At 30.9% G+C, this 14,268-nt stretch overlaps 1 protein-coding gene across 2 annotated transcripts; it reads right to left on the reverse strand.

Moving 5' to 3' along the window:
• Window positions 1-873: 873 nt before the first annotated feature.
• Window positions 874-11,685, reverse strand: LOC139488946 (mitotic spindle assembly checkpoint protein MAD2A-like). Of its 2 annotated transcripts, none has more exons than XM_071274932.1 (6): window positions 11,567-11,685; window positions 8,761-8,907; window positions 7,572-7,692; window positions 6,678-6,781; window positions 2,983-4,440; window positions 874-2,374 (listed from the first exon to the last, which is right to left on the reverse strand). In XM_071274932.1, the coding sequence occupies exons 1-5, from the start codon at window positions 11,634-11,636 to the stop codon at window positions 4,274-4,276; spliced, it is 609 nt and encodes a 202-aa protein (XP_071131033.1). In that variant the 5' UTR covers window positions 11,637-11,685; the 3' UTR covers window positions 874-2,374; window positions 2,983-4,273. The 2 variants fall into 2 exon arrangements, with proteins under 2 accessions (XP_071131033.1, XP_071131034.1); XM_071274933.1 differs by having other exon boundaries at window positions 874-2,447; window positions 2,803-4,440.
• Between the last annotated feature and the right edge of the window lie 2,583 nt (window positions 11,686-14,268).

Consider the following 14,268-nt stretch of genomic DNA (forward strand, 5'->3'; position numbering starts at 1 on the left):
GGGCAGGGATCTCAAATAGGCATATAAACTGAGATGTACAGACAATAATGTATCTCAAAAGAAAACATTGTTGATCAGTGTATAAGTAGTAACTATCAATATTAGAAACTTAACATTAAAATTAGTAAATCATTTAAAGTCACTATTCTAGCAAGCAGGGCTTAACATTTGAAAAATTGGCAATTAATTCAAAGTTACTGGACAATGTCCTCGGGGACAAGGCCTCAAAACAGTCGATAAACTGACATGTACTGACATTTATGCAGCTGCAAAATAAAATATCATTGGTCTTTCACAAGTAGACATTATCAACAAAATACAGCAGAAAACAGCATTGAAAATTGCCAATTGATTAAGTATCTCAACAATGACATAGGGAACAGGGCATCAAAAAAATACTCAAACTCAAGTGTACTGATAGTAATGCAACTTTATATTAAATATTAGTGATCAATAAAAAGTAGACCTCATCAAATTAATATAAGCAGAAAAACTTAACAACTATTGACACATTCATGATTGTTGCATGACTGGAAAAGTAATCCCTGTGTCACGATTTTCTTGACTATTGTTGCAGGCAAGACAAAAACTGTAAATTTTTCACAAACAGTTGCTGAATTACGAAAATTATGGCAATGGCATCATATGACAGATAGAACCTAGATAACATAAGGAATTTGGACACAAGATTTAGGCTTCCTTATCTTCAACACAACGATATCCAGCTATATAAAAAAAGTTATTGCCATCACTGTCAAATTTTTATACTATGTCTCACATTAGGTCTTAAAACTAATTTAAATCTTAATGGAACTTCCATCAACGATATAATATCGTTTCAAATCAACTTTAAATCTTATAATAAAACATAAGTCTTTGATCATGTTTATTTTCAGCATTTATTTCTGTTCATAATAATGTTCTGATAAAATATCTTAAGTGAGCATATACTGAAAGCATGAGATTCAAATTGTGTCATTTCAGTATAAAACTCTGCAATAATACAAATTTTAGCTTTTTCTAGCACTAATAATGGAAAAATACAAAAACACTTAATAAATTACTAGCATAACTAATCACATGACTTATAAGAACAGGATGTTTGTATATAATTTGTCACATGATTAAAGTTTCCTTGGTAAATTTTGAAAAAAGCAGAAAATGTTTTTATCGTTAAATGGGAGGGGGAGAATAGAAATGAAAATGAAAATTTTATACGATCAGGATATTCGTACACAATTTGTCACATGATTAAGGAATCCCTGGTAACCTTTGAAAAAAAGCAGAAAATGTTTTTATCGTTAAATGGGAGGGGGAGAATAGAAATGAAAATATTATTTTTGAGCATGGGTTAAAAGCAGTATAAACATGATAAATTTGTACAACTAACATGACTAAGCGTATGAAAAATTACTCAAAGAAAGTTTCTTGGGTGTGAGGGTATATCAGAATCCTCTACCTACCTCTTCCATTATAATGGAACAGCCCTCATAAGATCACATATTATATTGAGTCCTGATTTGCACTATTAATATCTATGTCTCACATTAGGTTTTAAAACTAATTTAAATCTTAATAGAACTTCCATCAACCAAATAAAATTGTTTCAAATCAACTTTAAATCTTATAAATAAAACATAAGCCCTTTATCATGTTTATTTTCAGCATTTATTTCTGTTAATAATAATGGTCTGATAAAATATCTTAAGTGAGCATATACTGAAAGCATGAGATTCAAATTGTGTCAATTCAGAATCAAACTCTGTAATAATACAAATATTTGCTTTTTCTAGCACTAATAATGGAAAAATACAAAAAACACTTAATAAATTACTAGCATAACTAATCACATGACTTATAAGATCAGGATGTTTGTATATAATTTGTCACATGATTAAAGTTTCCTTGGTAAATTTTGAAAAAAGCAGAAAATGTTTTTATCGTTAAATGGGAGGGGGAGAATAGAAATGAAAATGAAAATTTTATACAATCAGGATGTTCGTACACAATTTGTCACATGATTAAGGAATCCCTGGTAACCTTTGAAAAAAAGCAGAAAATGTTTTTATCGTTAAATGGGAGGGGGAGAATAGAAATGAAAATATTATTTTTGAGCATGGGTTAAAAGCAGTATAAACATGATAAATTTGTACAACTAACATGACTAAGCGTATGAAAAATTACTCAAAGAAAGTTTCTTGGGTGTGAGGGTATATCAGAATCCTCTACCTACCTCTTCCATTATAATGGAACAGCACTCATAAGATCACATTTTTGAAGTAGAACATATACACTGTTTTATTCTGATAGATTTACGGAATAGATGTGTATTGGTCAACAAAGAATTTATTTGCTTAAGAAAATATAAAGTTCACTTAAGGTAGATGGGGTGTCTAAATTATAATCCATAGAATTTCTTAATAATTTGCCAACATGTAGTTTATATCCTGCTTGTTTAAGAACATTAATAAAAAGAATGGGTCACCGGACTTATTTTCACACTACAGATTGTGCAAAATTGTCAGATTTTGTATAGATTATGCATGGAAAACCCAATTTTCAGTCATAAACGAAAACTACACAATAGAATTTTGAGATAAAATATGAGAAGATAGCTCCAATAATATTTTTTCAGATAAGAAGAATAAAAAATGGGGTCACCGGACTCGTTTTCTTGCTACATAATAAAATTGGTAAATTCCTAACATATTCTATTGTAAAAGTAACACTATTTGAATTATCTGCCCTTGCATTTGAGTTGTCTCCCCTTATTTGGCAAAGTTGGAAAAAAATGAATCAAACAAAAGTATTTGTTTTTTGGTAAAATACAACCCTAAATATGATAAAACATGGCATTTTCTATATTATAATGAAAAATCTTACACATGAATTACCTACTTATCTCAAAATTTGCACATTTTATCTAAAATCTAGACCTTGTTTTCTGGTATTTCAAAATCCAAAATGGAGGAAGACATCTACCTTAAACTTATAAGCAGTAAATTCAGCAAATAACTAGCACGTACAGATATGCTTGCTAATGGATACTAAATAAATGAATTTTTAAAATATATGTTCAACTGATAACGGAATAAAACTTTGCAAATGTTTTTCTTCAATTTTAAAATGGTAAAAAAAAGTTATCCAATTCAATTTACAAATTATTGTCATAATGAAATACCCAAATATAAAATATAATAGGCAACAAAATATGTTTTCTGGTTTTTAAAATTACTAGCAACAGAATCTTTGAAGAAAATACATTCAGATTCATATGATCAATTGATGTAAAATTTAAACCATTTTTTTGTTAAAAGGTACATTTGAGAAGAGCTATAATTCAGAAATTTTTGTTGTTTGTTGTCTATCATATTTTTTTCCCCTTAAAGTTATGTTATATATCATGCCATCGGTTTTCTCCGTCAAGTTTTAGCCATGTTCAGGCCTTTTAAAAATAGCAGACTAAAGGTGCTCATTGTACAAAGCCATACAGTGACTATTGTTAATTACATCAATTGATTTGGACTCTGTGTGGTTAGTTGTCATAACACATCTTCCTATTTGTGTGAATGTACTACAGTAAGTAACATGTTGTTGATTTGAATGCAACTTCATGGTAAAATACTTTCACTAAATATTGAAACCTACTATGGGAAAGGGACAAAAACATAATCCCTCACTTCCTACTATTCTAGATGTAGTGTAAACATTGTAAGAAAGCATTACTTAATAACATTATATATTAATGTGAAAATGATTATGTCTGCAATCATCCAAGTTCCTATAATTTTTTTTAAAAAGGAATGCTTTAAAACTTATTGTTAAGCTCAGATGTATCATGTGTATAAAACAAATTTAGGAATATTAAATGCTTTTGTGAAAAAAGTTATTGACCCAAGTAATCAAAATGCAAACTTAGAAAATATTCATCTTTGAACTAAACATCATGTAATAATATTACAGAAAATTATCATGGTTATGAAACATAAAAAAAATACTGTTTCAGAGAAATATACAGCACAAATAAAAAGCTAGCAATAAGGCATTCAAAAATGCACAGACAAAATTATAATGGTAAATCTAGCAGTCAAAAACATTCAAAAACATTCAAATTCACTTCTCCAAAACAAAAACAAAATCTTTTCTCATATTCAGCTCCACAAACAAAGCATGTTTATAGCATATTTTCTCTCCTTTGTCCTAGGTTCCCATACATGTTCTCTGGTATGCGAAACTCCTTGAATTATTTTTTTAATTATATATTCTAGGTTTATCAATCTGTTTTTTTGTAGGCTACCATAGCATCGACTTTATGAAGTAAGGTTGTAAATGATCTAAGTCTAACTTCCTCTGAATTTGCAATGAATTGTGGGCCATCTTCACCCCAAGAGTCTGGTACTTCTAGATCTTTATCTGTATAGACTAGGAGATCAAAAGCACCTGAAAGAATATATCAAATTCTCAGTTTATGAGAGTTTTCAATTAATAATAGACTTTATCAAGTGTTTCTTTTCATATACATTTTCTTATTCTATCAAGCAAGAATAAAGGAAACAGTTGCAAGTTTGAATGATATCTTTTAACAATGTCACATATTCATAATGCATAAAGACTATTTTTTTTATGAAACATTATTCACATTAAACTATAGCAAGTTTTCTTACAATGGTTTCCAGTTCTCATGTTCATGTGCCTGCACATATACATGATATATAATTAAATTGTATTTACTAATATCGCAGTATGTTTACTCGTAAAGATGTCTTTATATATACATGTAAAAATAAAGTGACATGTTTAAAATATATTTTTTTACACTTTTTATCTATTATCATGATTATGTAAGTTTTGTTTTGTTCTCACATGTTTTCAATATAATAGAACTTTATGTGACTGTCATACAAGTGACAGGTTTAGCCAGCTATATAACTAGGACCTTTTATAGCGAACTATGCGGTATGGGTTGTTAATTTCTGTGTCATTTTGGTCTCTTGTGGAGTTTTCTCATTGGCAAACATACCACATGTTCCTTTTATATTTAATCCATCATTTTTCTACATCAGGAAATGCCAGTACCAAATCAGGAATATGACAGTTTGATCTTACCATTTAATAAGGGACTTTTCAAATTGAATTTTCCTTGTACTTCTCTTATTTTTGGTATATATGTAGGACTCTAAAGTGCGATGGTACTCTAAAGTGCGATGGTCAGGCTAAAGTGCGATGGTCTACGTTAAAGTAAGATTGTGTAACACGCTAAAGTGTGATGGTTGTTTGTTTGCTTAAGTACAATGGAGTATCACACTAAAGTGCGATGTACCAAAAGGGTAATGTTAAAGTGATTAAAACGTTTAAGAACACCGATGTTAATAAATAGTCTTTTTTGCAAAAGCTAGTATGCTGGATGTTAATAAATAGTCTTTTTGCAAAAGCTAGTATGCTAAGGTTTTATAACATATGTGTTAGGCTTTATAGTGTACCAGTAGGCTTAAGTGATTGTTGTTGAATTTAAAGGACCAATCCACGAGATAATTGTTAAAATGGTAATTTAGGTGTGACAAAATTCTATGTATCCTGTGTATGATTTTTATTTTATTCGGGCGTATCAAATATTTTGATAATTAGCGTAGCTTGCAGTTCATATGTAGTATAACCCTTATGTGAACATCTTACCTTAAAGTCATCATCTTAAATTACAAATACAAAATTTGTTCATTGTGTAACATTTATTTGTTTAAATCTGAATTTAAGTAGGTTGGAAATGCAATGTTCTCTGAGCTTTCTCCTTTTTCAAAGTGAGTACAAATACAGGTTGTATTTTCCTACATGTACAAAATAATGTTTTAGCGGACAATTTATGATTTGCGCATGAAAACATGTACCTTTATTTCACCAACTTTAATTTTCAATAAAATCTTTAAATATTTTAACAGGGACCTCAAAGTAAACTGCAGCATAATCAATAATTTCAATGTATCCATTATCTTCTAATAGAAACAAGATAAAGGATACTTATCATTATGCATATACTTTTGTTTCTGCATATATAGTAAAATGGTCGACTGCAGGACACAAGTCCTTCATCCAGCACCCGGAAAAAATCAATAGCACCAACCAAAAAAGCACGGTAAGGTTTAAATTTAGTAAGTCATGGACATTTGGTGTTAAGTTCTTAATCAAATATTCTACATTTATCTTACGGCATTTTCATTTTTTTTTGTATAAACGACTGTTCAAGTCATAATCCATAGTACGTTTATTAAGTCTATACTTTTTCGCGGCCCATCACACTTTAGCATGTGTAGGCATCGCACTGTAGCGAAGACCATCGCACTTTAGTGTGATCATCGTACTTTAGCATCCCCATCGCACTTTAGAGTCCTACATATCTATATTACTTTTTTCCAAGTTTGGCCTTAGAGTAAGATAATTTAGCTATACACCTCCAAGAAAAGATTTCCAATTTACACTTATTGTAGTTCTTAAAAGTAAATCCTTCATACAGCAGGGACTTCTTCTCTTAATTTAAATGTGAAAATTCTAGTTCTGGTTCCATCAAATGATTTGTGGCACCAGCCTTGACAACTAGTCTGATACTTGTGAGTTTAAACATCCCTTTGATAACTTCTATTTAAAATCAAAACTGCTATCTGAGGTAACCTTTATAAATAACTTACAAGCACTTTCTAGAAGAGGTAGGAATGTTACTGAGGCTGTTATCTGACGTAAAACTGAACATATTTCTTTATTAATCTCTTTTTCAGACTTCTCTCTTGGTTTTCTGAAAATATATAAAAAACTCATGTATTTGCAAAAGTAACTAGCAATGTCAAAACTTGAACTATTTGACAGGATAACAAAAAAGTTCAGATAAAACCTTCACCTTAATATTCTAGTCAAATTAAAGTCGAATATCAAACTAATTAATACAACAAACAGTAAACATACACATACAAAAATCATTAAAATCAGCAGGCTAGTTTTGTCTAAAACTTATCACAAATTCACAAACAACATTCATTTAAATGACATAATGTTTGTAATACCAAAATGAGTTCACATACAGGAAATAATGTATCAGATATTAGTTCTCTTGACGTCCACCATTTTGATGTTATCAGTAAATATTTTAATAGAAAAAAAATTACCAGGAATTCTTTCATACACATGTTTATAGTGTACAAGTCATGTATTCACCCAAGGTTTTTAATGGTGTGAATGTTGATCAATCTCAAGTCTTCTTTGTAGTTTTTCTTTTTAGATTTATTAGCCTTTTCCATGTTCTTCGTAGGTTTTTTCTAGGATTTATTAGACTTTTTTATAGTTTTTTTTTCAAGATTTATTAGCCCCTTTTTAGTTTTTCTCAAGATTTATAAGCATTCTTCATGTTCTATGTTGTTTTATTTCAAAATTTGTCAGCCTTCTTTAGTTCTTTGTAGATTTTTTTATCGAGATTTGCTAGGCTTTTCTTTGATTTAAGAGTTCTGGATTGTGAGGTATTTAGATCTTACAAAATTTTAAATGCACTACAGGAAAAACAATCAGGATATGGGAAAGATCAAATATTTTACCCATCACTAAGAACTGATTTATCACATTCTACATCAAACTGCCATCTTTCAAATACTTCTTTAGTGTCTATGTCTTTGATTACAACAACTAACTTCTTTACTGTCATCTGTTGTAGCCATTCTGAAATAATTCAAATATATATATATACATTCATTTTCGTGGGTACTCATTTTCGTGGGTTAAGGAAAACTTTCCTGTTCGTGGATATTTAATTTTACAGTTTTGTCGAAGTCTGCATACAAGCCTATAGAAAATTTGTTATTTGTTGAACATTCAATTTCATGGTCCACCTGTACCCAAGAAATCCCCCAAAATTGGTATCCAACTAACAATAATGAATCCACAGTATATAAAACGTCTTGATATTTTTGACAGCTTCAGAAATGATATTTAACATATTTAGAGAAATGGGTTCGTTTGTTTGGTAGTACAATGTATTTGCATTTGACCAGTCTATTTCCTTCTGAGAAACATTGGCCACATCCTTCAATCAACATGAATTGTAATTAAGTTGTAAAATGGTCAGATACATTTCCAGACTCCATTGTATTTCTAAGTGATAAATTTAGTATGTAATGGGAGACAACTCTAGCAGAATTACACATCCATTTTCAGTAGTAAGAGACATACACAGGTTTGTAAGTTTACATTCTTGAAGATCAAAGATATAGAATGTAAATAAATCATTAATATAATGGGAGGAGTCCCACCTTCATGCATAAACAAATTAAAATAAATAATCATTTGACCCTTATCAGGTTTAATTACACTCCCATTTTACCCACTCCTACATGACTTACATTTAATTCTGGATGAACACAGAATAAGTGGCTTAAGAGAAGATTTTTTGAAAAATTTCAAAATGCACCAAGTGATAACAATTGTTCACATAGCACACAATTGTAATATAAGAAGCGCTTAAAATAGAAACAAAAGTCCCTCCCTCTTTCTGTGTACAATTCGTGAATATGCTATGTACATTGTACCAGTATAACAAAGTGAATCACCATCATATACTGTAAATTCAGAAACTATTGTGAGCCTTTTATAGGCATATGAATGTGTATCAGTTATAGTTTTATGTCATAAAATTGAGAATGGAAATAGGGAATGTGTCAAAGAGACAACAACATGAACATATAACAGACAACAGCAGAAGGTTACAGACATTAAGATAAGTTGACAAACCTTTCACTTGTGAAATAACTTCATTCAGATAATTTTTTAGTGCATCATCTGTAGTGACAAGGAGAGTGAGTCCATACTTTTGTTGTCGGGTAAACGTCTCAGGTGGATATATTCCTCTTTGATACAGAATACTGTTGATCCCAAAAGCTAGAAAAAATATTATTGAGAATTATACGTACTGATACTGCGGCCCTTTATAGCTTGCTGTTCTGTTTGAGCCAAGGCTCCGTGTTGAAGACTGTACCTTGACCTATAATTGTTTATTTTATAAATTGTGACTTGGATGGAGAGTTGTCTCATTAGCACTCATACCACATCTTCCTATATGCAATGATATGTATGATGTAAAACGTTGCTTTTCTTACATTATATAAGGGGGCCTTTACATTTGTACATGTATATTTGACATGTTGAGGAATCTGTATTTTGTTACAGTATTATCATTTAGCATGTACATTGTATAAGGGAGTGAATAATTTTCTTGTCTTTACATTGTAGTTTACGCTTGGACACAGGTCCAGTAACCCATGCTTATAAAATTTAATTTATTTGGGGCTGTAAGAATTTCTACATTTTACTACAGGCCAATAAACCTTTTCTACATTTTACTACAACCCAATAAACCTAATACAAAATTTGCCTCAAAATGAGTCACATAAGAAGTATACGCCTCGTTGACATGTTCATTTAATTCAAATGAATTTGATACGTAACTGCGTTCATACATTCTCCTTTAAATTATAATTCCAATTGATTCGAATTGGTTGAATCGCATTATCCAATTCGCATTAGAAATGCGTTTTTGTTAATACGAATTAAAAGTTAACGTCATTCAGGCAGTAAAGTGAATTTTGACCCCCATTGCAATTCGAATTTAGATTTGGACGTAAAACGATTTGAATGCGTATCAAACTAATGGGAATTAGTTAATGCGAATCAAATTCAAATTATGTGTGAATGCAGCATTACAATGAAGAATACATGTATAATGACTACACATTAAATCTACCAATACATGCCTTGTTGCCATAAAAGTTTAATGTACATTATGTAAGGCTAGGACTATTGTAATCCAAATCAGAATTCAAATAAAGAAAATACAATGAACAAAATTATTTCTTTTCCTTTCAACAAACATGACAAAATTATTTTTGTATCTGTGTACATGAACTTGATGTACTTTATTTTATTTTAACAGCATTTTGTTTAACATGAGTCACAGTCAAAGGTTAAAGTTTTCTTTCTGATTTTGTTTCACATCTCACCCCACTATTTATTTTATTAATTTTATTACATTGTGTCATAGATCAAATTTATCCATTCAGTGTACTGTGCATTCTTTTATTTTCGAAAGTATCAATTTTCGTGGATTTACGAAAAAATTGCATATTTGTGGAAATATGATTTTGTGTTTTTTCCAATCAACATCTTCCATTTAAAAGTGCACCAGTGTCTGTTACATATCTAAATGGGTTGTAATAAAATAATTAAAATTCCAGAAACCTTTACAGAATGTTGGGGGGATTTGTTTGTGAAATATTTAACAATAAAAAATAACTTTAAAAAGTTTGAGTTATTATTTGCCCATTATCAGATAAAATAATGTTGCATTGATGCAACAAATTTGATGGACTTGCACTATCGTAATTTTTAAGGTTGTATTTGAAGTCTACAACTGTCTGTAACCTATTGGATTACGACTATTCACTATTATAGTATATTTCTTCACACGTCAAATAATCAATAATGGTGCTTTTTAATCACTGGATGATAATAATTGTCATTTTTTTTTAATTTGAAAATTGATCATTTCAAAACAAGTTCTGTCAGCAGTTTTGACGTTAGCAATTTTTATCAAAAACACATGAAAATAAAGTTTTTGTGTACGGGGATAAACTGTCCACTGTACAGAAGGATTTATTTGGTCCGCTTTACACCATACACGCTTCTTATCTGAATAAAATATTTAAAATAACATATGTAAGAAAGATGTCAATGCCAATTATTGAAACAGGTATACTTATTACGCACATGACAGTGGCCTCCTATCAAAAAAAGAGTTTCAATGAATACAGAATCAAATCGGGCGAGACTAACCCCAACTGCTCTGACAAGTATTTGAAGTACACATTAATATTATGTAAACGAAACAAAAGATTTTTCTTACTGTGTCAGGTCAAAATTGATCACGCGCGTACCAATGATACACAGTGGATGAAAAGGTCAAGATAAGTAAGTCACAATTTTGAATTTTCTTGTTTAATGGATAAAACAAATTCTCCTATTTGGATACCAAAAACTAAAACGCATGACAACTCATGAATGGGTTTTCCAGTGGACGAGTCTATATGTACATTTTTAACATTTTTCTGAACAATGGGCCGTCAAACAAATGAGCTGTCATATGTCATACTATGATGTGTAACCTTTTAAGACATTGTAATATTTTGGATAATTATCATGATTATTTAGACTACAGTGTTTGAATAATTTCGCCACCAGAAATTGTTTTTACTCAAAATAATTGTGTGAGTGTGACTGTGTGGTGTGAATTCTGACCTTTTGTTTTTGACGTGATGACCTTCATAGAGGGTGCATGTGTATTTTTATACGATAAATGATTATCGAACTACCCAATGGCATTGCATTTAAACTTCATACAGTCATACTTCAATAATAATAATTTAACTTGGCATGCGTTCTGAAAAAAAAAGGGGCTGGGGTTAAACACATTAGTTCCTGAAAGTTCAAAGATAGACATTGTGTAAAAACAATGCAAATTGTTGTTATTAAAAGAAACATTTACAAAAGAACTCGGAAACTATTTCTGTCGATCCTTTCAATGTGATTGCATTTTGTGTAGCTGTTGCGGCCATGATTTGTGTATATTTCTATTTCCCGCTAAATTTATGTATACAATTCTGCTCGGTGACGGGATCAGTTTTGATCGAATTTCCGTACTCAAAAAGTTGTACATGTAGGTTTTGAAATGTTTGACTAAACCAGGGACTTTCTATACTAGTATAGAAAGTCCCTGACTAAACCCTCCACTTCACAGATACCCTCTTTTGACGTATAGTTTTTATTATTTCGCTTTTTTAAAGTTTGATTTTTTTAAATTTTAATTATGATTTTAAAATAAAAAACGGGTGAAAAGACCTGCGAAGTGAAGGCCGGTCACAGTTTAGTCAAACATTACAAATCCGTGATGAAACTTTAAAAGTACAAAACTTGACGTTAATTTTTTATTACTTCGCTTTTGATTTTTTTGATTTTTGATTATGATTTTCAGGGGCGGATCCAGGATTTTGGAAAGGGGGCCGAAGTTTTGAAAGATGGCCGAACGGAGCGAGGCGAAAAATTTTTGGGACCTTTTTGGGGCTAAAAACATAAAATAAGTGTAATAAGTACTTTTCAAACGGTTACTGGCGTGTAACTTCACAGATTTCTTGTTGTAAACAAGATATACGCCGGGGTATTCAATGAAATTTACAATACGGCCGGTACAAGTTAAAAAAGACAAACAAGCAATTTCTTATCCAAAGTTTGGTTAATATGTTTCACCCAACAAAATTAAGGGAAGTGAGGGGTTCCAAATCAACCAAAGGCTAAGAATGAGTCTGAAATGACAACGAATTTATGAATGACGGTCGACAAATGGAGACATAAAGGCCACACCCATCAGGCAGGTTGCAGTCTGATCTTGAAAAAAGTATTTAATATATCAGTTCGGCGAAACAGACATTCCGTTCAGACATGCAAACCCCTGCCCCCAAAGAAATGCCCGTTTTTATTCATCATGTTCATTTAATGCTAAATAATTCTGTTGGAAATTTTTTATTTTTTTTTAGCAAAAACAGTGGACATGATTATTGTTGTCAATCCAGATACAGCCAGAATTTTTGTTCAAGGCAAAAATCAGAGTTATTTTTTTTCTACACAAATATCTTAGACTGTCTCCTCAAATCAAATGGTTCGTACCTTAGACTTTGAATATAGACTATCTAGAGCTTACACTGACTGGGGATCATTATTCAGCTATGGTATTTTAAAATTGGCTGGGGCGTTTTGGGTTAAACATGTTTCCGTAGGTAAATAATATTGCCTTGGAACTTTTTTTCATGTGAGTGTAAATGTCTCTAGATTGTTTGGTGGAATAGTGAAATAGAATTAGAAGTTAATACGTTCTTGCTCAATCCTGTGTCGCTTTGAAGGTGTCATGATTGTCATCCACAGCCTAAGCAATGTGTTACTGTAATTTGAATTTCAAAATGACTAATCGACGTTTTTTTTTCGACACACTGTTCAACTCCACCATAGAGAATTACATGACTCTGACAATCAGTAAATTCCAGCGATAAATATCTTTATAAGTAAAGAATGGTCGCATAAAAATTAAATACTACAGTACACGGGAAATGACAAAGTTCACGACGTCTAGTCTGATTAATCATATTACCAAAACAAAAACAAAAAAAGCCAGAGTAAAGGGGGGTGTTCGCCCTCTACGCCCCCCTCTGGATCCGGCACTGATTTTAGAATTAAAAGTTTAGTACTTTGCCTTGACACTTAATTAAGTCTTTAAAGTTTCATCAAGGATTTAATTGCCTTATTCAACAAATCCTTGGTTTCGTCTCTGGTTTCATCAAATATCTTAAAATTGCATTAAAAGTTTATAAATCTTAAAATTCCAAAGCTTGGAAATTTTTTATTTTTTTTATTTTCACAAAATAATCAAAAATTTTAAACTCCAAAAATCCTTCTTTTTTTTTTTTAAACACGACCCTGTAATTGATCAGTTTGTAAACCCAAATCCGTGGTTTCTGAATTGTATGCACCCGATAATACTGTTCATCTAGATTAGAATTTTATGATGATTTTATGTTAAATAAAGACAAATATCAGTCAAATATATTATAAGCTTCATGCTAAGGGTCTGCACTGGTGATTGTCTTTCATTAAGGGCATTCCTGGCCGGACATATTTCGTTTTTTTTAAATATTTTATCAAGTCCCCATCTTAAAAAAAAAGAAAATCAATTCAAGACCCCTCCCAAAGTCATGAAAATTTCACCCAACCTGTACAGTTCTATCTCAGCATTTCTGAAAAAAAAAATGATATGCATACTTATGAATGTCTATGATTATTATTTTTCATTAAAGTAGGTGCGAGATTTATCTCCCAGAGTGAGCACTTGCTATCACCCATAGATTAGTTTTTTTCAAAGGGGCTGATCTTTCTTCAGTGTTGTTCTTTGTGGGATTTTTTTTCTATGTCAGATTTCTTCAAAGAATGAATATAAATTATAACACAGGTAATGTTCAGTCTTTTCTATTCTTTGTCGGGACAAAGGTTTAAATTTCAATATTTCAACCACGGTCAAGTTTCAGAATTAAATTTTCTCATTACCGATGGTTTACTAATTTGGTGATGTCTTAGAGTTAGATCGAGTGGGGTATCTATCCGCTACTGTGAGGTGTGCATGCATGCCTTATCACTTCAAGATAT

This window comes from Mytilus edulis, chromosome 9, assembly GCF_963676685.1.
Source record: "Mytilus edulis chromosome 9, xbMytEdul2.2, whole genome shotgun sequence".
Lineage (NCBI taxonomy): Eukaryota > Metazoa > Mollusca > Bivalvia > Mytilida > Mytilidae > Mytilus > Mytilus edulis.

Coding starts and splice junctions, on each gene's coding strand:
- LOC139488946 (XM_071274932.1), bottom strand. CDS start 11,636: ATGGCCGCAACAGCTACACAAAATGCAATCACATTGAAAGGATCGACA. Junction 7,693..8,760: donor AGTTATTTCACAAGTGAAAG/GTTTGTCAACTT, acceptor GAATTATTTCAG/AATGGCTACAACAGATGACA. Junction 6,782..7,571: donor AAATCAGTTCTTAGTGATGG/GTAAAATATTTG, acceptor ATATATTTTCAG/AAAACCAAGAGAGAAGTCTG.